General features: G+C 45.0%; 1 protein-coding gene across 4 annotated transcripts in view; it reads right to left on the bottom strand.

The window, feature by feature from the left end:
- Positions 1 to 23,490, bottom strand: part of TMEM181 (transmembrane protein 181) — an 875,876-nt gene that overhangs the window by 281,616 nt on the left and 570,770 nt on the right. For all 4 annotated transcript variants that reach the window (XM_069607878.1, XM_069607881.1, XM_069607880.1 and 1 more), the window contains one exon: positions 13,738 to 13,837. In XM_069607878.1, the coding sequence (XP_069463979.1) occupies positions 13,738 to 13,837 (100 nt within the window). The remainder of the gene's footprint in view (positions 1 to 13,737; positions 13,838 to 23,490) is intronic.

The raw sequence follows: 23,490 nt of genomic DNA, 5'->3' as shown, positions 1-23,490 counted from the left end.
TACAGAGAAAAAATTTCCGAGGCCAGCAAGCTGGAGACGAATTATCTAAGATAAGGAATACGTCGGAGGACAATCCCTTCGAATGCCTTTTTGGGGAGCTAGCTGGCGAAGTGGGAGCGAAATGGAGACTGACTCATTGTGGACCTTGAAGTCCAGAGACTTATTGAACTTTTGTGCAAAGAGCATCCTAGCCCGACTGAGGGAGCCCCATGACAATTGAAGCAGGGTGGAACACGCGAAGGAGCAGAACTTCTGGGGCAAAGGCGAACCCATTGGAGCAGAACAACTGATCGAGGGACCAGAGCGAATGGTTGGTAAACTTTGAAGTTCTCCGCAGGAGGTTGTTGTCTTTTAAAAACCGGGAGAGAGCCAAAACCCAGACAAGAAGACTACATTGTTTCAAGGACGCCAACGACCCTCCCGGGTGAACGACAGTTGGGGAGGCAAGGCCAAGCCTGTGATATTAAATAGACTCCTGAATTGAAGCCGCAAAGTGAATGAATGCTGAAATGCATAATGGTCAAGATTAACCCGAGCAAAAGGGAAGTCAAAAGGTGCATGCTTAAAGAGTAAGATTTCTGAACTTTCTGCTTTTGGTACAGAACTACCAAGAGACACTGGGACAAATAACAAAAGGAGAGTGGAAGTCAAAGTTGTCCTGAGGAGGACCATAGTAATGCCTTGTACATTTAAAAGTATTCGACATCGGTGAAAGGTCCGTGGCCGACAGAGATCTGGAATGTGAAATAAGTTAATGGTAGGAAACCCCTAACAAATGTGAATACAGCTTGCAGAAGGGAACCTCTGCAAGTGCTGTGATTGCATGTTCTGAGTCTGGCTGAGGGAGATCTAAGTTGAATCAGGTACTTTTTGGTTTGAGAGGTCAAAGTCTGACAGAGGGTGAACTATGTGAACTTTTTATAGAACTGTGAAAGAACTTTGGTGAACTGGAAAACCAGTGACTTTAACGTGGAAGGCCAAGCGGGCTTTGACCCGCGTTTTGAACTGCTTCTTGATAACGTGAGCCAAAGTGTATCATGCTGCCTATTGGGGGGGGCTGCCTTATTCTGTGCTGTCCTTTTCTACCAGCTACACATGGACATTTTTACCTCTTGTGTGAACAATTTGGCAACCCTTGGGAATGTATTTAACAAATATTGCCGCCATGTAAAGGCGTTATTCCAGGCAGCATACCTGGCCCATTGCATTTCCTTGTGGTCACTAAGGGCTCACAGCAGAGGATCTGCGGAATCTATCGGCTCCTCTTACCATTAAGAGTCTCATCCTGCTGGATTTTTCTACAGAAAAACGAAGAAGCCAGGGCCCATCATGGGGTCGTCCAGGCATCAGTAGCGTCTGAAGGTCAGATCATAAATGTGGCCAAAGAATTAAGCCAGACACAATCAAATTTCACTCAATGTTTTTGGAGTAAGGAGTGGGCTTGCGCCTTGGAGTTGGCTTGAAGTAGCAGGCGGCATTTGCTTCAAAGATTGTAAGAGTCCATTTTAAACTGGTGTTCCAGTGATCAATAGCTCCTAAGACCAGCTGGTGAAACACCAGAAGGCAGAAAGTGTTAATCTTGATCTTAATCACCATGCGCTAGCAAGTCAAGGGTGTCACATTAAGGGCAGCAGTTTATTAATTTTGAATGCGCACCAAACCCATGGGTAACAAGGCGCAGCAATAAGAAAATGCAAAGCTTACAAAGTTAAAAAAAGATACAGGTTACAGTAAAAGTACATGGAGCACAAGGTTTCGGGTCAGAATACACAAAATAATACCGGTAGTACGATATAATTCAACTGGGGGTATGAATGGCATGGGAGATAGAATGACTAGGGCTCCTTGGAGATAATATATTGGATGGCGTTCCTTCTAAATGAGGGCAAGGTTGGGCTGCTCTCAGATTATATGGTAACGAGTTCCAAAGTTTAGCGGCCTTCACTGTAAAACTGTTGCCACCAATGGTAGTTAGCTTATACCTGGGTACAACTAGGCAGTTAGCGTTACCAGCTCTGGTTGGTCTAATAGACGTTCTTTTATGTAGTTTATTCAAAAGGTAACTAGGGGCAGCGTTATTTAAGGCTTTATTGGTCAGCGAGATCATTTTTAATTGTATTTTGGTATCGGTGGAAAGCCATTTATGTTGGCGTCTGAAGGCGGATATATGTACTCTTGTTTATGCCAAGCGCTGCTCTCAAGGCGTTATTTTGTAGTGTTTGTAGTCTTTGGATGGTAGTTTTATTAGCACCGCTGTAGAGGGAATTGCAGTAGTCAATTCTAGAGAGTATTAAAGCTCTAGCCAGGATTATACAACTGTCATTGGAGAGTAATGGCTTGCCAGCTCTCATCAGCGTACAAGGGTAGGCAGTGGTGGAGGCCAAAGATTTTATTTGTTTGTCAAATGAGAGTGGAGTCAAGGTAGAAGCCAAGGGTTTTTACTTCCTTGGAAACCTTGATAATATTTCAATCAATATTAAATGAGGAGTATTCCTGGCCTAGTTTGATGATGTTTGTGTGTGTGCCCAGGATTATCAACTCTGTTTTATCATCATTCAAGCACAAGCCATGGGTGGCCATCCATGCTTGAATGATAAGATATACCCTATTCATCAACTCTGTGTCCTAACTATGATCCCCTAAAAGTGGGAGGAGAATCTGTGCATCATCTGCATAGTTAGTGTAGGCGATACCCAAAAGGTCCAGATCGTCGACCAAAGGTTTGGTGAAAATGTTGTATAGAGTTGGCGAGACACATGAACCCTGAGGGACACCGCACAAGATGGGAGTGGGGTCTGCAGCTGCTGATGGGGAAAATACCCTTATGTTCTCTCACTCAGGAATGATTCTATCCATATGATGGCCTCAGGAGAGAAATGAGCTGCAGAGTCCAGGTGTCTACAGAGGACCTTGTGGTTGAACCACTGCATTGGCTATGTTCTGGATTTGCAGGATGCCCCTTTTGAGCACCCCTCCTAACTGTGGAGGAGGGGAGGACCATCTGGAAGTTGCCCCACCTATGCATGATGCAGGTATGGGGGTTGCACCAGTGTCCGGGCTATCTTATGGTGCTTCTAGCTCAGCCCTCTCACAGTCTCGGGTTTGACTGTTGGTGGAAGCGAGAATGGGTCCGTTTTCAATAAGGGTCTGGCTCCCTGTTCAACCATGACCGAATAAGTGGCCTGTGTGTTGAGGATTGTCCTAGTGCACGCACCAATCACTGTCTCATGTGATTTCCCCACAGTGAATCTTGCTGAATACTATTCTCCTGGGTCCGGCTTTGGCGCGGTGGGGATACACTTCTCCATGGACCCTACCCCTCCCTCTTTTCTGATGTGGGGGATGTCACGCATAGAGGGAATATGTCTCTTTTCCTCCTTTGAGGAAAGGGAGGTGAGCCTGTATCACAAGACCCTCCTTAGGGGTCTGGGCAAGTGGGAAAGACTCCCCTTAGGGGACAAAGACTTACATTCCAGTGAGGAACTCCCTAAGCCATTTCCCATAGTGGCATATGTGCGACTGTCAGATATGAAGAAGACTGTAGAAGCCAGGGACTTAGCAGAAGACAAAACTAAAATGTACCTTTGCAAACAAGAAAGAGGATCTGTCTTTTTAATAAGAGACCTCCATAAAACAGTGTTGAGTAGACTGAAGAGAGCAACACAGGCCGTAGAGAGGCAAAGTCGAGAGAGCGCTGAGAGCATGAGCAGGCAGGCAGGGGAAGCCCCCTTACAGCGCGACACCTCTTAGTGGTGGAGCCAATGAGAACCGGGGAGCCTGCAACTTTCAGAAGTGGCCTGAAACCAAGAACAAAATGTTGGAGGACCAGCGTTTACATGCAGTAAGACACAGAGGAGACGGGACTTCAAATCACAGTGGTGGCATGACCACAACCCTTTCGTGGTGGGCAGGGCACCCGCCCACCTATGCAAAACCACAACTCGGTTGAAACAGCAATACGTCCACTTAAACGCATCTATACCTGAAAGAGGACCAAGAGCAAAACTTCGGCAGAGTTGAGAAGACAGAGAAGCAAAGCAAACAAAGAGAACCCAAGTCAGTACGAGCCCCGGTGACGTTCGCTGGGAGAATCAAAGGTAACAGGGAGAACCAGAGAATTGCGAGGCTGTCAGCGAATCGTTATAGGGCAGGAGAAATTCATCCCAGTAGAATGGATGAGACATTGAGTTTAAAGCCGGTAAGGTTAAACTGTATTAATGTGAAACAAGATCTCTACCACCCCAGTAAAAATACCCTGAGAAGAGGGACAAATAGCCCATAATTCATGAAGTAAAGAGTGGAGAATATCAGAGAATTCTCTGAATGGGAAGAAAAGCCAAGTGTACCACTTAAGGGAAGAGATACTCCGAGTAAAACACTCAGAGAGGGGGATCCATAAGATCCAAGAAGGCATTTCACAGCCACGAAGGTACAAGGCATCAAACTCAAAAGGCTATAGCCACCTGAATCAGCGAACAATAAAGACACCAAAAAGGGAGCATTGGAGAACTATTCCAAAAGCGGATGCAAGACCCAAAGACATTGTGAAAGAGTGCCAAGAACCGACACAGGAAGTGACCAGAAACTATTTAAGAATAGCCTACTAAAAAGGATTTGTGAAGTGAAGAAGAGACATTTCCATAACACAATCAAGAAAAGGGAGACATTCTCCTGATCTTAAGATGGTTAGACTAGTAGTAGGGTCATCTAGAACTCGTTTGACAGCGGACTGATTCATTTGATACGTTGATGACCAACAACCACCTTAGCTATTTACATAGACCGGGAACATCCACAAAGCAATAGGGAAAGATGGGCCTCATCTTTATTATATTAATAAAGCCAAGTCTGACCCGTCACAGGGGTCATCTACACAACCTCTGAGGCACCCTGACCCTCTTCAGCCAACAATCTTCCCCCAGTCATCTGGGTAGTGGGTGGGGGGGCGCCCCAAAGTTTAGTTTATTAATTGTATCGCGCACCGGACCATGGGGTAACTTGGGTGCTGGAAACTTATGACAGAGTTACAGGCATACATAAAACAGAAGTGCTGGTCGACTGAGGGTTACAGGATTAGTCGATTTGCAAGTGAATACAGATAAGCGCATGTTAAACGTCGCCAGTGGTTACAGTTTAGACGACAGTACAAAAAAGACAGAAAACAGTCATAGGGCCGCATAAAGACGGTGTGCAGATTTTGTAAATTGGGCTGATAGTTAGTGTTTCTTATCTAAAAGCCAGCTCTTCACTTTGACTCTGAAGGACCAGAAGGAGGGTTCCATTGTGATGGTCAGAGGAAGGGAGTTCTAACATTTGGCGGCCAACACTGGGAAGCTAGCTCCTCCAGCTCTTTTTAGTTTATAACTCGGAATGGTGAGGCAGTGGGAGTACAGAGCTCTAGCAGGTCTAGATGGTTGGTGTTTGGAAAATGTGTCCGACAGGTACTTGGGGGCAGAATTAGATGAAACATTTATGAGCAAGGACTACGGTGCGGAGCGAAATTCTGTCGTGCACCGGGAGCCAGTGGACATCCTGTCTGAAACTGGTAATATGGTTGGATCTACGTATGTTTAACGCTGATCTCACAGCGTTATTTTGTAGGACCTGAAGTCTGCTGAGGTTCCGTTCAGAGGAGCCTAGAAAAAGGGTATTGCTGTAGTCGATCTTCGAGAGTACTAGGGCCCTGGCTAGTGTAATGCAGCTGTTAGGTGATAGATTTGCAGGCATTAATCAATTTATTGGTGTAGGCAGTAGTTGAAGCAGTGGCACTCACTTGTATCTTAACCCCTTAAGTGCCAAGGACGAGATAGCTCAGGGATCTCTCAAAACAGTAATCCAACCCCCTGGCTATGTGAGGGGGAGGTCCCGCCTCACTGCCAGGGGGCTGATTACCTTCAGTTTCACGTCGGCGTGCATAAAGCACGCCGACGTGAAAGTAATTTTCACTGTGTTCACCTTTCTCTCCCTCGATCTCTGGCTATATTTCAAACCAGAGATCAAGGGAGGTGTCGAAAGACACCCTTTGTGACAGCACTGCTGCCTGCGGATCGGGCGCAGGGCGCTCGATGCACGGGCAGCAATGCCCACTAGACACCAGTGATGTCTTTGAATGCGGGGGGGGGCTGCTTACAGTAAGCAGCCCTCGCCCCCCCGGCACCCAAAGCATGGGGCACGTGTACAACCCTGGGGGCAGATGGCTGGGAAGGGGGCAAAAAACAAAATACGGAAAGGGCACCCCTTGTAGCCTTCCCTGGGGGCAGATTTATGCCTTCAGGCAGGCATGAGGTGCCCCCCCCCCAATCCAATTGGGGTGTGGGGAGGAGGGCCACCAGAAATAAGTGTGCAGGCAACCCAAAGGATAGGGCTGCAGGTTAGGACCCCCCCTGGAGGAAGATGGCTGGTAACCCCAAGCCTTTCGCCACAGCACATTTTGTTCATGTGGGAAACCTACAGATTTGGGTCCAGGGTGTCGAAGCCAGCAAGGAAAATGGGGAACCCCATGCATTTCCCAAAAGAGGATACCTGTGGGAATGCACAGAGGTCTGACTTGCGTGAAGCGGCCCAGAGTGTATTACCCAGAACCCCAGACAAAGTGAACATTGTGTTTTTTTCCCCCCACCAAATATCACACTTTGTCTGGGATTATGGCTAATAAAAACTGGGGCAATTTGCGCAAGGCAGACCTCTGGATTCCCACAGGTGTCCTCTTTTGGGAAATGCATGGGGTTCCCTGTTTTCCTTGCTGGCTTCGACACCCTAGGCCCAAATCTGTAGGTTGCCCACATGAACAAAATGGGCTGTGCCGAAAGGCTTGGGGTTACCAGTGGGTTGCCTTTTTCCTTTTGCGCCCCCGGAAGGTGCACCCACACGTGAGGTACCGTTTTCATAGGGACACCTGTGGGAACGCGGGACGGTAGGCCATGTGTTGTTGGTGGCGTGTTTCGATGGGTGAACCGAGTGAAATGTGCGGAAAATGCGTCCCCCCCCCCATTTTGGACTTTGCGGGGGTGTCTGGGTAATAAATTCTGGGCCGATTTGCGCAAATCATACCTCTGCGGATTCCCACGGGTGTCCTCTTTTCGGAAATGCATGGGGTTCCCCGTTTTCCTTGGTGGCTTGGAGACCCGAGGCCCATATCTGTATGGTGTGCCTGTCTGCAAAAAGTGTGAAATTCACGTGTCAAAACAGACTTGGTGTTACCTGTGTTTTAAGCTTTCCCCATGGCGCCCAGGTAGGTGCACCCACACGAGGTACCTTTTTCATCGGGACACCTGTGGGAACGCAGGAAGGTATAGCATTTGTTGGGTTTGTGTTTTCATAACGTTTTGACTCATTCGCTGCTGCCCTTTGTCACACAACCCTTTCATTTCCCAAATGTGCCCTAAATTTAGTCGCTGCTTTAGGCACCATACACTTTTGTAACCTGCACAAGTCACCTACACTTGAAAAGGTCTGCCTGTGCTAAAGTATGCTTGCCGTTCCTCACCACATTGGTTATCCTGATTTACACATGCTAAGTGTGTCTGTTCAGGCCGTAAGCATAAAACTCCTGTGTACCATGGCTCAGTGTTTGGCTTGTGGTATTGCTTGTTTTGTAAAGCATTACAAAAAATGTGCCCTTTCCTAACTGCAAGAGTAGGGGGAATGTAGCAGAGTATTGCTTCTCAAAATTCATAGAAGCCATTGCCGTACCAAGCCAACCATGTCCACCACAACTTTTTTTCGGTCATTTTCCCGCTTTTCCCCCAATCTATGGCCTTCTCCCCTACCTAGTTGTTGCCCGACCTACGCAAATCACCCCTTCCTAAACTTGGAATTTTGTCTACTTTTCAGAAATATATGCCTTTGTCCTCCAATTCGGCTTTCCTACACTTTTCTTCCATTCCGTCCATGCATGTCCAATTGGCAAAAATGGCCAAAATCGCCTACCTCTCACAAAACAGTTGAGAACCACATCAAAATAATTTTCTTTCGTTTCCACTCAACCTGTTCTTGAAAGCCAGGAAATTGGGGAATTTAGCACAGCAAACCATTTGTTCCTAGCTCTTACAAGGAAAAAACAACAGGCTTCTTTGTACATCATTTTATTGGCATTTTTTGAAAAAACACAAAATGTTCACCCTTTTTGCTTATTTTCTCTCACCCCCCTACAGCAACCTAGGATTCTTGGGTGGTGTTACGACCGCCTACATGTGGGAAAAAAAGGAGCCACATTTGGCCGAGATATCTCATGTAACAAAAAAGTTACAAGTCATTGAATGGCCACATACCAAAATCACCAAAAAAGGCCTTGGCACTGGGGAGGAAATACCCATGGCACTTACAGGGTTAAGAGAGAGGGTGGAGTCTAGGTAGACTCCCAGCGTGTTGATTTCCTTGGCAACTTTGATGGAATTCCCATTGATATCGGAAGATGTGTATCGAGGATCAAGTTTATTTAGCTGAATTTGTGAACCGAAGATCAGGAGCTCTGTCTTCTCATCATTGAGACATAGGCTGTGCCATCCACGCCCGGATTTCCAAGTATATTTCATGAATCCTTTTAGAATCATGTTCGTAGCACCCGGTCAGCGTAATGAGAACTTGGGTATCAGCGTAATTTGTGTATGACACACCCATGTTATCAAGGCGGTCGAAGAAGTGCTTCGTGAAGATGTTATAAAGCGGAGAGATGCATGAACCTTGTGGCACGCCGCAGTGAATGGGGACTGGGTCAGCTGATAGAAATTATCGAATCCAGTTAGTGGCGTCACTGGAGAATGCAGCAGCTGTGGTCAAGTGGTCTGTGAGGATCTGGTGATCGACTATATCGAATGCTGTAGAGGTCTAACAGCAGGAGAATGGCCAAGTTGCCTTTATCCTTGGCCTCGTCCATTTGGATTTTAAGATCCAATCTTTTTATTGGCATTTAGTCATGTACAGTACATATAATGCAATTAACGGTATCGCGTTGTAACATTACTCCTTATCTTATTGTACTCACATATCATCTCTATCAGCCTCATGGATGAAATCAGCCAAGAAAGAACAAAATAATAAGAACCAAGAAACAAGTAAATTCCTCACACAGTGTACCCGAGTTCGCTCCCATTTTGCCCCATACGGAGCCACCAAGAGGGCAGTTTCTGTGCCGTGTCTTGGCCTAAAGCTGGATTGTCTAAGCTCAAGCAAATTATTATCCTCCAAGTGTTTTTGGATTTGGAGATAGGCCACTATCCAATATTTTTTGGAGGAAAGGGACAATAGTGATAGGCCTATAATTGGTTGGTGTATTGGGTGTAGGGTTTTAAATTTTGTTTTTTTTGTTTTTTTTTTAAAGGAGAGGCATAACCTAGACATCCTTGAGGTTGTTAGGGACTGTGCCAAATTTGAACGAAGAGTTGATCAGTGTGGAAATGAACTGTGCCAAGTCATTGGTGCCTTCCTGAATGATGGTAGCAGGGCAAAGATCTCCTTGGCATTTTGATGGTTTTAGGCTTCGAATAATGTTTTCCACCTCTTTTGGTCAGACTGGAGAGAAGGCGAAAGGTGGGCAGAGAGGGACCTGATGGTTCAGTGAGCTGATTGTATTGGAGTTACTGGCCAGGCTATTCTTTTTTGACGCTTTTTTAGTTTGTAACAATGTGATTGTCGGCAAGAGCTTTCTGTATTTTGGCGCAACAATCTGCGTCCTTTACGCAAACAGCTGATGGTGGAGTTGGGTCCTCTAGTTCCCTTAGGATACAGAAGAGCTCCTTGGTCCCAGATATAGCATTTAGAATTCTATTGTTATAGGTCTCTTTTTAGCATTGAGAATGGCAGATTTGTAGGTGGCAGCAGCCGAGGTGAATGACGTCTTGTTGGGAGTAGTAGGTGATTTTCTCCATGTGGATTCAGCCACTCTTTTGGCATTCCATAAGGTTTTCATTTCAGTTGTGAACCATTTGTTGAGATGGGCTGTTGGCTTGGATTTATTTTAGTTTGGTGGGGGCAATAATGTTTATGGCTGAGTCTAGGGTGTCATTGTAGCGGTCTACTAATTTTTGAGTCCAAGTCTTTATAGTTAGTCGGGTCCAAGATATCATGGATTAGGGGCCGTAGGTTTTGTAGCGTTATGTTCCGGTTGTTTCTGGAAAGAATTTGGGGGGCCATGGTAGAACTGAGGTTAGGGGGTGCATTCTCCTGAATAGCGAAGGAGATGCAGTGATGGTCAGACCATGCGGTAGCTTCATTCTGGAGGATTGTAGTTGAGCAATTGAAATCTGCTAACCAGTCCAATGTTCGTCCTTTGTTATGCTTAGGCCCCGTGATACAGTGTTTAAAACCTAGCTGGGAAATAGAGTTTTCAAGTGATGTAGCATTAGGGTCATGGAGTCCTAAGTTGAAATCTTCTAGCAGGATGATTTGCGAGCCTGGTTTAGTATGGTTTGTTAGTAGGTCTGTAATATCTTCCTCAAAGGAGGATATGGAACCTGGGGGGTGGTAAATTAGATGCAAGATGATCGTTTGGGTAGCTGAGAGGGGAAACGTAACTGAAAGTCCTGAATCCCCTGCCAGATCCTGCTCCTCTGCCTCCACCTCCTCATCACCCCTGCCTCCACACTCCAGAGCCATCCTCATCTGCCCCATCCCAGTGCTCAACCGCCACAACCCACCTCACCATACCTTGTCAGCCCATCGCCATGCCTCCGTGTCAGCACCAACATTCGCAAATTCAGTCATGCACTATGCCATACAAATCGCCATTCAGAAAAGAGGGTGTTCAGGAACTTTTTCCCCTCAGATTAATGTGGGCGATAACCCTGTCATCAGGAAGGTGTTGGAGGTGGCACTACTCCCATGCCATATTATTCTGTATAGCATTCCAAAGCAATCACGCTGGCTTGGTACACATAGAATACTAGTTCTCCAAGAAATGGGAATGACGGTATAATGAAGGACATGGTGGCGATCAAGATGAGGTCCTTACAGTCCCAACACATGTTGCCCTGGCACTCAGTCTTAGAAATGGGCTCCTTCAACCGAGATCCTAGCTGCGCGGATACTGCAATCATTCTCCCCCCTTCACTCAATCAACTCAGAGGGAAGAAAAACATAGGGGGTGGGAAGGATAACTTTAATAAAACAAACTACTTCTAAGCACAGTGGTAACCCCTGAAACCAGCATTCACTTCTCAATGAAACTGCCATCATATAAAACCATCTTCCTGAATTTAACGCAGCTAGGCCAACACATGTATGAGTCAACAAATATACACATCTCTCCAACAATGATCCAGACTGATCTTCTCCGACAACTCATCCCAGCAGTGCCTCAAAAATCAAGCTCACCCCTTCTGACATCCCACAAACAGTGGTTGGGATTGGTTCATAATAGCCTGTTAAAGGGTTTCTACTCGATTCCCCACTTGTCACGAGTGCATCCCTCTCTTTATCAGAGGGCTGGAGCACTGCGAAGATCAATTATTAAGTCTCAAGGTCTCTATAGTGCTCACAAGCACTTTCTTCACTTGGGGTCTTTCTTGGCTGGCAACCAGTTCAGGACGTTTTGTTGGTCTTCTGGGTCTTTTCTCATCTATGTGGCACCACCACCCCCTGGCAACCTTATGCCAGGTCATCTGTGGAGGTCAGGAATCACACTCATCAGGAACAGCCGTACCCCAGGGAACTTGCTTGTACCCCTCCTGGTAGGGCATTGGGTAGCCTCTTAAGATAAGGTACACACAAAAGTTGATCTATTTTACAATTTGTAAATGACCTTGTGCCTGTCAACTACTCCTACAGCTATAGCTATAGCTCACCCTCCTGGCAGTGTCGTTCCACAACACTCCGGTCCCTCGTTTCCTTCTGGTATACTGTCCCCTCCCTCCTCACCGTCTGTCCCCCTTTCTCTTCCTTGATGTTTCTCCTCTGTATCTTGATGTTGCTGCTCCTACCTCAATTATGATTTTCACCTATTCCTTGCTTCGATCTACGTTCCTTCGCCCTTTTTGCTATTTCTTCTCCTACTCTTCCTTTCTGTATTAGTGTACCGCCTATTCTCTGTTCCTCTTCCTGCCCTTTCTCTACCACACCCCATCCTCTCCTTTCACTTTCTTACCCTCCCACTAGCTTCTGTGTTCACCAAATAGCTCCAAAATTCCACAATTACCATTCTGTTTGGGCCCCCCTTTATATACCTCACTTAACTGTCAGCCATCTTAGAGTCAGGGGGCCTTGTGTCCCTGTTCATCTGACTCTAGGACGGCACTGCCAGAGTATCCAGTTGATGGGCTTCCCTGCAGATGTGGTCCAATCCTCACCGGTTTGGACCATGAACTTCCCACTATGCGTGTGGAAAACGTACGTGGCTTACTCTGATCTATGTTCTCCATGAGTGACCGAGGTGAAGTTTGCTTTCTGATTGTTGCAATACGTTTCACATGGAGTTCTGCAGGCACAGACTGGCAAGACCAAGCACGAGAACCAAACATTTCTCAATGTATAACACAGCTTATGTTCAGATACCCTGGGGTAGGTTCTCTGTAGCAAGGAGCATAATTCACAATATTATGAAAGAGGTGGAGGCCATATAGCAATCCCAGTATACTGCCTCTCTGTAAGCTTTGCAGTGCTCATGGTGGCTTCCAGGGACCCATCCCATAGCTGCCCTAATGTGGGTCACTGCCCCCCCTTTAGTTGTGCTCTGCAAGGTTCAAGGGCCAGCCAGAGGCCTGTAGTTCAAGCAAACACTCCTACAAGGGCACTTTTCTGGCCACACTCAAATCTACTATTACCTCAATTAACAAACCACTGAAAGAACCCACAGTGCCCGATAAATAAAAATTTACAGAGTTGGTAAACCCCCCCCCCCTCCCCCTTAGCCGCTTGCAATTTTTGATTTACCAATGTCTGTTTTTATCTAGTAAAACATGTGGTTTTATGGAATTATGGTCCGAATCTGGGTTCCTAAATTAAGTACTATTCCCTCTACCCAAGTATCCCTGATTATCAAATCGGAACACTGCAAAATTTTGCCATTTGCTTGATTTTGCAACACAAGGTTTCCCACAAGGTTTCCCTGTCCACCAAGCACTGCATTGGCCCCCTTTCACAGCTAGGATCACGTTCAAAGTGCTTTGCCTCACTTTTTTAAATTTCTTCATGGCTTACACCCCACCCCCCCACTCCCCTAAGTAGAAAAGAAAATTCTCTGTTATTGGCATAAAGGAACCTTGCACTCCAGAGTCCAGCTTTTGGCGATCCCAAAGTCATTTTAAAAATAGAGAAGATAGGTTTTTTTAGTAGCAGCCTAAAACAGACTTGCCATTAAATTTGCTCTATAAATAATCTTTTGGCTTTCAGTGAAGCGTATCAAAACCTGGCTCTTCTGCTACTACAGCTGCCCTGTCCACCTCTTCTAGGAGTTTGCTTGGCAATAAGAAGTTATTGTTAGCGCCTTGATACATTGTTTCATTTGTGGCTTGTTACTAATCTAGCAAATGCAAAAATACAACTTCATTTGTACCAATATGGTAAATAAAGTGCTTCTGGAAAATAAAAATCATGCAATAATGTGGAGGGAGTAAAGGGACTGAAAGATTTTGCTTAACATATCCAGAAAAGTCGGCACTCGGTTTGACAATAGCATCTCCAATCTACCTCTTGGCTGTACATGTACTGTACAATATGTTAATAGACTCCTGACATTCATTAAAGAGATAAAAACACACCATGAAAGTTGATTTAACGATGACAAATCACAATAGCGCAGCATACCGTTGTAAAGCAGCAGAAGTGGCAAGAGTATGGACATCCATTTCTGTTCTATTCCCCAGTCTCTCATTGAAAATTTCCGCAAGGAATGAGCAAATAGACACTAGAAAACAAAATCGATTGTTACACCAAAATGAGGGACACGTGTTAGCTCAAAGAGACATCAACTTCTTCATAAACATCCTAAGCCGGAATGGCTCATTTGGAAAAAAGAATAGTCATACGTTCAAGCCTCAGCAAACGGCCCAAACCAATGTGATATGACAATGAAGTGGGTCAAACAGTTTTAAAAATTAATTTACCAGATACACCCCAAAATCACAACTACACACCCTCATAAAACAGATTTCTTCTTTGTTCTTGCAAACATTCATATTCTCTGCCATATAAAAAAGGATTGCATTGGGACTAATCCCCAAGGCCAAGGTCCTTTTCTCAGAATGCACACCCCACCACCCAATTCACCTCACTCATTTACACGATTCAGAATTACAATGCAATAATGAGACGAACACACAATGGTACAAAAAGCTATATTGTTTAAATGCAGGTGTGGTTTCCGGCCCGTTGAGTAAAATTAAAGACTACTTAAGACACTGCCACTTAAATATGCCTCATCTGAGAGAGAAAAAAAAACAGTAAATAATGTGGTGAATAGCAAGAACCTGCGAGTGTGCCTTCCAGAGGGAAGCGTGGGATCCCACAAGTTTGCCACCGCCAAAAAGGCACAATATGGAACCCACCCAGGTGATAGAGATGCCTGCTTCTCAAAACCAAGAGTAATATCATGAATGTGTATGCAAAACCCAGAACAGAACTCTCAGGCAACCTTGCTTTGTACTGCCTCACTATTCGGAGCATAATATAGTAATTGCTCCCCTTGTTGGAGCTAGTTGCTGGTACTAAAAAGAACACCCAAAATACAATTGGCATAGCATTCGAAGACACAAGCGCGAAGGCCACACATAAGAAACAAAGAAGACCTTGAACTTACAAACGGAAGGGTTCAGATGGTCACCATCGGAAAGAGCTGCAGCCATAAGTAGCAAAGCACCATCTGGTACACAGAACACCAGGGGAAAAGACGCAGGAACATGAGGAATTCCAAGATGGCAGCAACACTACAATCAGTATTTGTTCACGTGTGAAGGAACAGGTGATTAATTAATGCAGAGCAAGCTCGGCACCAATTTAAATATTCATTAGGGGAAGTAAAAGCAAGGAACCAATCAAACACTGAAGAGCCAAACAAGTGCCCATTCCCCGGAATCACTATACAGGAGGGGGTGGGGGGGAAGAGGGCGAGAATAGGAGAGAGAAGTTTATAAAGAAGCCAGCATACTTCCAAACGGTCCCTTGATACAGTGGGATCAGCCTTCCTAGGCAGAAGGCAATTCATGCCTTGGCAAGCTTATGATAGGATATATGATTTTATTTATATCGTGCTCATACACAAGTGTTTCACTTGCAGCAGTTACCAGGGGCAGAGCCAACTCAATAGGGTGGTCCTGTGTAAAGTTGCAGAAATCCTGAAGGGGAAGCGTTTCCTTAACTAGAGAAACCGGTGGCAGGAGGGCAATATAATATTGTCTTCCTGAAAAGGACCCTGAATGGGGGCGGGGGGTGGAGATACCCATTGAAGTAAATGATGTGAAACCCAATGTCTGGGAGAGACCATTGCGTGCAAGGAGTGTTACTTAAGCTTAGCGTGCAATGAAGAAATCAGCTGCTGAGGGAAAGTCTTAAAGACTGAGCCCAACACAAGGAAACTATGAAACCGACACTTCAGAGGTCTTTAGAGCTGATGAAAGCAGGACAACTTTGTTGACCAAACATTGGAACATTTGTGTTGAAAGATTAGGGTATCTAGGAGGCTAAAAGAGGACATTTTAGAAATTCCTATTGGTCACCTTGTTTGATCATTGCTTTGTAGAATAGGGTGTTCCAAGGAGGGACCCAGACTTAAGAGAAGGTCATACATACAATATTTTGGAGCTTTGATTCAACAGGGAATGTTCGATGGAAGATGTACACTGCATTACTTTTGGCAGAAACCAGTTTTCAGTATTTGAACAGACTAAGACAGCACCTTCACTGTGGGGGGAATGCAGGCGCTAGGCAAATATGGCAGACTAAGCTTTAGTCTGCATCTGCTAAATGATCTCCCAGGGCATGGATAAACGCACTCTTATTAATGGTGCACTTCCTACTTTGAAAGATACAAAAACAAATATGTGCAAAAAGGAGTTTTCAGATAGGATATTTGGGAGAAAACAAATTGGATGTCACATGGTTGATCCCACCCAGTCAAGCCACAGCATATCAAATTTAGTCTGGCAATTATTAAACCTTTTCCTGCAGACAATACGACCAACTGGATAAAAGAATGTCATGGGGTGTGACTTATGACATTGTTCTGAATGTATTCAATAATGACCGTCTATGCCCAAGGAAATGGCACAACTGAGACCAACCCAAGACATTATGGAAGACTTGCTTTTCTTTTCTTAATGGAGATTCACACATTCCTATTGGTGCTTCAGAGCGATGCAAAATTACATTAGTTGTGCGTTTTGAAATTGCAATTTTATTCTCGTCACAAGAACTTGCCAGCACAGTTGTGTTGTTCATGCACACTATATGTACAGCAAACCCTCACTTGGCTGCCCTTGTTATTGCAACCACTTCGATGCATGCCACCCCGTAAAAGGTTTTTGCTTGCCTTCTAGTTTCCCAAAACAGAATCACCTTGCTTCAGGATTTAAGTCTTAGTAAAATTGTAATTCAGTCATTGGCTTCTTGTGCATTTCCGATTGTACTCCAAGGCCATGTGCTGTCTTGCGCACTTGGCAGGGCTTGAAGATCACCAGACATTTCTCTAGAAAAGAGTGCAAACTGTTGCCAAAGGTTTGCAGACTGAGGCATCCTCTTGTTGGAAGGCTTGATAGTTGGGATATTCTCCACTCATTTAGAGTGCAATATTAAAGTTCCTAATGTTGGCTATGCAGAATTACATCCTAGAAGTTAGATACACTCCTAACAAGTGGTCCCCTGGATAATATGCAATTTGATTTGAAGTGCGCACTATAGAATCACACTCCCAAGTTGAGTAATACAAAGGTTTCGGTATGACGGAATGCATTAAGGGTGTGCCGGAGGGGAGGAATATCAAAATGCCCTCTAGACTTTCTGCCATTGGACAAAAATGAATATATCTGTACAGTTAAAAATACATTTTAAACTGCACAGATTTCTATTTACCCATACCGTCTATTCATTTGGAATATTTCTCCAATTTCTCCTAGAGTGGATATTTAAGAAACACTTTTGCAATCTGAACAAGTACAATGATGCTGAATGGTTATATAGTTTCATCTCAAAACTAAAAGCACCGAGACTGACAGGGCTTCACAAATTGCTGTATGCTACAAAGAAAAAGGAAAATCTGAAATTGTTCTACAGGCATATGCACGGAGTTCCAAGCATTTTTAAGCACACACGAACATCATTAAGTACACTAACTTAGTATAAGATTAAAAGCAATTGCACCCACTACAGTGAATTAAATCTACTGATTAATGCAAAGTAGAAAAAAGCAGACTGGGTCAGAACTCCTTAGTCCTGGAGAGTTCTACAGACATTAATAAGGGAATGCAATAAAAAAGAGGGCACTCACAAACACTAAAAAAGGTTACTGTTTGCACATCCAGAAGGCATAGGCAAAACCTGATTGTCATCCATGGCTGAGGACTCGAAATGTGTGCTACCAAGAGTTAAGAATGACATGCAAGGGGAAAACAAAAATGTCATTAATGCAAGAATGAAGCATGGTGTTGGAATCTGGACTATAGTGATGGTTCAAAGATCATATGGGGAGCTGTGTTAGGCCATGCATGTGAACGAAATGCTGAGAGATGGATACAAGAATCACGAGCAGAGTGTTCTGTGATTGACAGTTGGAGTGAGGAGAACAGATGCAAGCACATACCCGAGGGTAGCTTTGCTACATCTGAATTTCTATGTTGCACTAAAATACCTGTAACCAATAAAAATAAAAGTCCCTTTGTAACCTTGCTCCAGAACCCATCAGTAAGACAGTGGACTTTCCTTGCTAGAAAAATGGCAACAAGTGAACCAGTTTCTTGCTGTTGCTGTCCCGGGAGTGGGCGAGGTCCACCGGCCAAGCAGTTCTACCACCCACCCCCAATAAACTGCAATCATATCTCATTTCAGGTATTAACCTGGAACAGACATATCCTACTCTCCCTTGCAACTTGTCCATAAAAAATATGTTGTCCTGTGCGGTTTGCAAATCTCTTGTTGTCCCCTTTTCCAGGGCTGGCTCGAATGTGTGGCAAAACCCCTAAACTACTTTGGTCATGATGCTTACTACTTTGGACCCCTTTTCCATGTGGACCACTTTGTGCCAGTTGGCATGTGGAGGTCAGCCTTAAGAGTACTGTGACAAGAACCGTACGCTGACCTTGTCAAAAGGGGATGGGATCATCTCTTAGCCTGGGATGGGAGGCCTACCAGGAAGGAATCCAGAGCTAGTCCTACACCAAAGGAGGACTGTTGCAGTTGGGTGTGCCCCATTTCCTATCCACTCTAAGTGCCAGTGATAGATGTGCAGTTCCGCAGCATCAATTTGCACTACACCATCCCTTTGAACCCCCCTGCCTCCCTCCCCTCCACCCCCACAAACGGGCACTTTGGGCAACATGAACCACAATTGTTCTTCCATGTCATCTGTGTCCAAAAAGGGACCAAGGCTTAAAGCACTATATGAAAACAGTGCTGCATGTAACCACTTGGGCGGGGAAAAAGGGTCAGACTGGCCAGGGACAGCAGACCAACCAGAGGATAGGGAAGATGGTTAAAAGAAACCCCAGGAAGGTGTAGGTTGTTCGGGTAAGGTCAGAGGTGGAGGTGGCAGAACAAGAGATCAGCAGGAGGAAGCATTGTGGTATGGGTTGTGGAAGCGAGCTTTGGAGCAGGTGAGGCATTGGCTAGTGAGTGTAAGTGGTAATGCCTTGTGAAGGTGAGTGAAAGACTGGAGTGCGTAATTAGTTGAGGGAGTGTAGGTAGCGAGGGAGTGTAGGAGTAAAAGGAAGGTGTCCGAGTAAAAGGTGTGGTAGAGCAGTCGGGCCGACTATGGGAGCAGTGGTTCAGAGGACAGGAGCAGTGGAGTAGTGGGAGAAGCGGTAACATCAAAGGGTGAAGGCAAGGCCTATAAATAGTAAGGGGCAGAGGAGGAAGACACAGGGAGAAAGAGGAGGAGGGTGGAGTTAAAAGGAGCAGAGTTGAAAGGGGGAACATCAGAAAGCGAGAAGAGCACGTGGGAATAATGGCAAGAAAACCAAATCAGGCAGAGTGTCAAAAAGGCACAACCCATCATTCCTTTTTAGGCAACTAACCACTGGATAGTGTAGGGTCAGTCTAGGAAGTCTCCGATGGAGGTTTGAACGTTTAGGTTTTCACCTCTAGCGCAAGTCGAAACCGAAGACTTTAGGAGTCAATATTCTGTGCATACTAACCTGAGGAGTAGGGAACACCGGTGGTAGGGAGGTTGGTGCTTGCTAGATGAGTGAGAGGGATGGCCCTAGGGCTTGAGAAATCTAATTAAAAAGCCTTGAGCCATATGTGAAGGTATTCTACAATGTATAGGTAGTTAATTTTGGAGAGCAGCGGGCATAGTATTTGACGTTTTGCCCATATGAGCAGGTAAGCTGCTGTCCCCTGGCCACTTGTGGCTGTAATGTGGGCAAGCAGAAGCTGAAATAGAAATGGGACTAGCTGGCAGCAAGCAGCAGTTAACTTGGGAATTGAATGGAGTGGACCATTCCGCAGAATGTTCTGCAGAAGAGCATGTCACAGAGGAGAGTATTCCAATGTATATGTTATTGTCATGACTAACATTCTGCCAGAGCTGCCTCTGGAGTGTAAGCTAACTTCTGATGTGTGGGGAAAAAAAGCTGCATTGCAGCCTGGTGGGAACAAGTCTGAAAGATGCAATTCACAGTTGTTCCACAGCACAGAATGGTCCCAACACAACATGTACTGTGTTAGTTGTGGGAAATCGTCATGCAGTGTCATACCAATACGACCTGAGGAGTTAGTTGGTGTTGTGCTATCCCTTGAAATGCTAAAGTGTTTATTGCAATTATCACTTCAGAAGGGATGGTGTATGATTTGTTTTGATTTGATTTTTATAGTGCTTTTGCAAAGGCGCCTGACAAACATTTAATGATACAAAAAGTGAAAAACATTACAAGGTATGTAGTAGGCACCAAAAGTAGATAGTTCTTTAAATGAGAGCGTAAAAAAAGGTGACTGATTTGATAAGACTAGCGAGAAAGAGCGGAAATGGGATTGGGCACCCAGTTGGACGTGATACAGATAGAAGAAATTAAGAGTAAGAACTCAAACAAGGTGGAAGAGTAAAAAGAAACCAAATCTGACAGACAGTGGGGGTGTGGGAGGCCTAGACCACCGAGCCATTAAACAAAAAATGAAACGCAAAGGAAATGAAAAGTACACAAGATTCAAAGGAAAGCCATCAAAGGGAGGCTAGAACTTGAAGGGTAGAATTCTGAGGAGATGCCACAAAGTTGCAGATGGAGAGCAAGGGGGCCAATCAATTAGCAGGAAGATCAAAGAGAAGAGCTGAATAGTCAAGAAGATAAACAAGAGCAGTAATCAAAAGTTTGGTAGCGTGGAAAGGAATGGGTGTGCTTTCAAATGTTGAAAACAGCAAGTATGGGCAGTGGACGAAATAAGGGAAGAAGAGGCGAGTGGAGAATAAAGAATTACCCAGGATTAATTGCAGAATGGGGTACTGGGAGAGTAATGGGGTAATGATAAAGGGAGGGGGGAGAAAAGAAGTCTTGATCTGGTTAACATGGAGTTAGTTTGCAGACATCCAAGATCAAACAGTGTTGAGAAGGATTTTACTTTGTTACTTTACCTCCACAAGACATCAGGGAATCTCTTTTTGCTACGGTTTTAAAAATTTCCTGACATTTGGAGGTAAGTGAAGCCTTTTTCTCGACTTCCCTTACTAGGCTCATCTGTTTTGGGTGCACTGAGCAGTCCCTATGGCTATCAGTGCAGAAGAACTCTGTTCTCCATTGTAAAGCTATTGGTTTATTGTTCCTGCACACTTCAGTTTCAGTGAAGCGCAGAAGAGACAGTGTCCCTGTAACTTGGTTTTAGTTACTTTTTGGTTACTTGCATGATGTGTACCGGATAGGCTGGTGTCGGGGGGATACTTTTACAGTGTTTTTTTAGCAGTCTCGTGCATCTTTGCATTTGACCCCTTAATGCCATATAGAGTACCAAATACTCTAAAATGCCAGTGCCACGAGATTTTAAAATGTCCTTTGGCATCTTGTCTTTTGACCTTTTTCCTGCCCAGATGTGCCTGGATCTTCCATATATGGCAAGCCCCTTCCCAGGGAAAGTTACACGGGCAAAGTGGCGGTCTGTGTGTGGCTGGATGTTGGGGGCTGGGTCGGTCTGGACGGGTCCACATCCTGTCCAGGTGGGTATATTGTTGGACTGATACAGAAACTCAGATTGGACAACCCCTGCCAGTTTGAATGGTGCAGATCCTTGCCATTGGAGGGCTGGGGGCAACTCCAGCCTGCATTCTGGATAAAAGGACTCCTCCTACATCCACACTTCAGATCATTGGAGCCAAAATCCGTACGAAGGAGCAGCCCGCTAAAGACCCAGAAAGAGTCGCTGAAAGATCACCAACAGCCCTTCCTTCTCTTGATCGTTACAGGCCCAGCTCTCTGCAGATCCAAATAATATCTTCATCAGTGTTTCGACCCCTGGAGCTGCGGGAACAACCAGTCCCGAACTCTGGTCAAAGATCGAACAGCGGAAAGTTTTCGGAACAGTCTCAGGAACTATCCTCAGGGATAGTCAGACATTGTCCTGGGTTACTAAGCTGCAATGGTTGCCGTCAGTTCAGCCTTGGGACTCTGCAGACCCTCAGCCTATGGGACAAGACATTTCCCTGAAGTTGCAGCTCTCCACCACAAAGAGGGGCTTTGAGTAACCAGTGTCTCGCTTCTCGTCACATGGCTTGCCTGCCGCAATTTTGCCCAAGTGGCAATTGCTGTTAGCCACCAGCTTCTGGGTCCTATGAGATAATCGTTGGACTGGTGGTGAAGGTCGGTGTGTCCTATGTGTCCAGAATCCAGTCCAATAGAGCATGGATTCGAGAACTAGTCAGACACAAGAAGACAACGCCTGAAGTTACCTCTGTACCTGTAACCACTGGGCTTCCTCCAACATTACCAATAGTCGAACCTAGAAGGGCCAGTGATTTCAGGAATGCCTACGATTGTCCCCGAGTGAATCCGCATGCTGGTGGCGAGTACATGTACCGTTTTGCACCCTCCGTCTCTATAGGGATGTATGGCTGTAATGTCCTAGTCAATCTCTTTCTAGCCTACCAATAAATGGTAGTGTTCCGGCCTGCTATACTCCCCAGGGTCTCCAAAGGAGGCTGAATTGGTAATGGGTCATTTAAAAATGCATCTAGTTTTTACTGAACTTTGAAACACTTGCATTGACTTGTTCGGCTTCCTAAAGCAAGAAAATTTAAAAAAAACTCCAAGATCACTAGGCCCCTTGTTCTCTAGTAAGGGAAGGGCTCTTTAGGTTAGAATCTTAGTTCAATGGTGTTTTTAAAGTGTTTGCCAACTTCTTTCTTCTTTAAAAGTATTTCAAACTGTTTAAAAAGAGTGGTGCTCTTAGCAGAGAAATGTGTATATATGAATAGTGAAGTGTGACTTACCTGTGGTTTTTAATTGATTGTTGAAAAGAAACTATGATACATTCTGCCTAACTTGTATTATTGAGTGGTCTGTGTGTGCTTAAATGAACACTTCACCACTCTCACACCACCCTAAGTCTAAGTGTTGCTGTTCAGCCACACTACCCAGATAGAAATTGGTTAGACATTAGTGTTTGCCCTTGTTCATCAGAATAGGTAGGCCTATCAATCTAAAGACAAGGCTAATTCTGGAAATCCACCTTAAATGGCCAATTAACAGTTTGAAAGTGAACAAAGGAGAATCAGTAAAAGAGGAAGAGAAAAATGTGCGAATCATCTGAATGAAAGTGGTAAGTAAATCCAAATGACATTGATGGAGGAAAGTGGGATAGTATAGAGTGAGCAAAGAAGACAGCCTAACAATGCACCAAATTGGGAGTAATTGCAGAAGTAGTGCCAGCCCAAAAATAAGTGGGATTCGACAGATATTAACAGATCCAATTGAACCAATGAAAACAGTCTTCTGAAAGCCCAGATGTGAGAGGTAGAAAGGCGGACAGAGTGGCCATCAGTCTCAAATGCTGCCGATGAGTCAATGAGAGCAAGAACGGACAATTGTTCAGAGCAGCAGGCTAAAAGGAGATAATTAGTGACATATAGAAGTGCATTCTCAGTAGAGTGATGAGAATGGAAACCAGATTGTTTGGTGAGCAACCGAGAAAAGCAATTAAGGTGTGAAGAAACTTGGAAGTAAACCATATGTTCCAGAAACTTACAAGAGAAATTGGACGAAGAGGTCAAGAGTTTATTTTTTTGAGGATAGGGAGGATGCCCATTTGAATTCAGCGGAATGGTGGCGGAGGATAAGGATATGATGGTGGCGGAGGATAAGGATATGTTACAGAGAGGTGTCCTGCATTGTGATCTGTGCGCCGCTGGAGCATTCTGCTATGCCCATCACCTAT

The sequence above is a fragment of the Ambystoma mexicanum genome, chromosome 4q (assembly GCF_040938575.1).
Source record: "Ambystoma mexicanum isolate Mex_15411 chromosome 4q, UKY_AmexF1_1, whole genome shotgun sequence".
In the NCBI taxonomy this organism is placed as follows: Eukaryota; Metazoa; Chordata; class Amphibia; order Caudata; family Ambystomatidae; genus Ambystoma; species Ambystoma mexicanum.
Note: the sequence above shows the minus strand (reverse complement) of the source record. Positions and strands in the feature narration are given on the sequence as shown.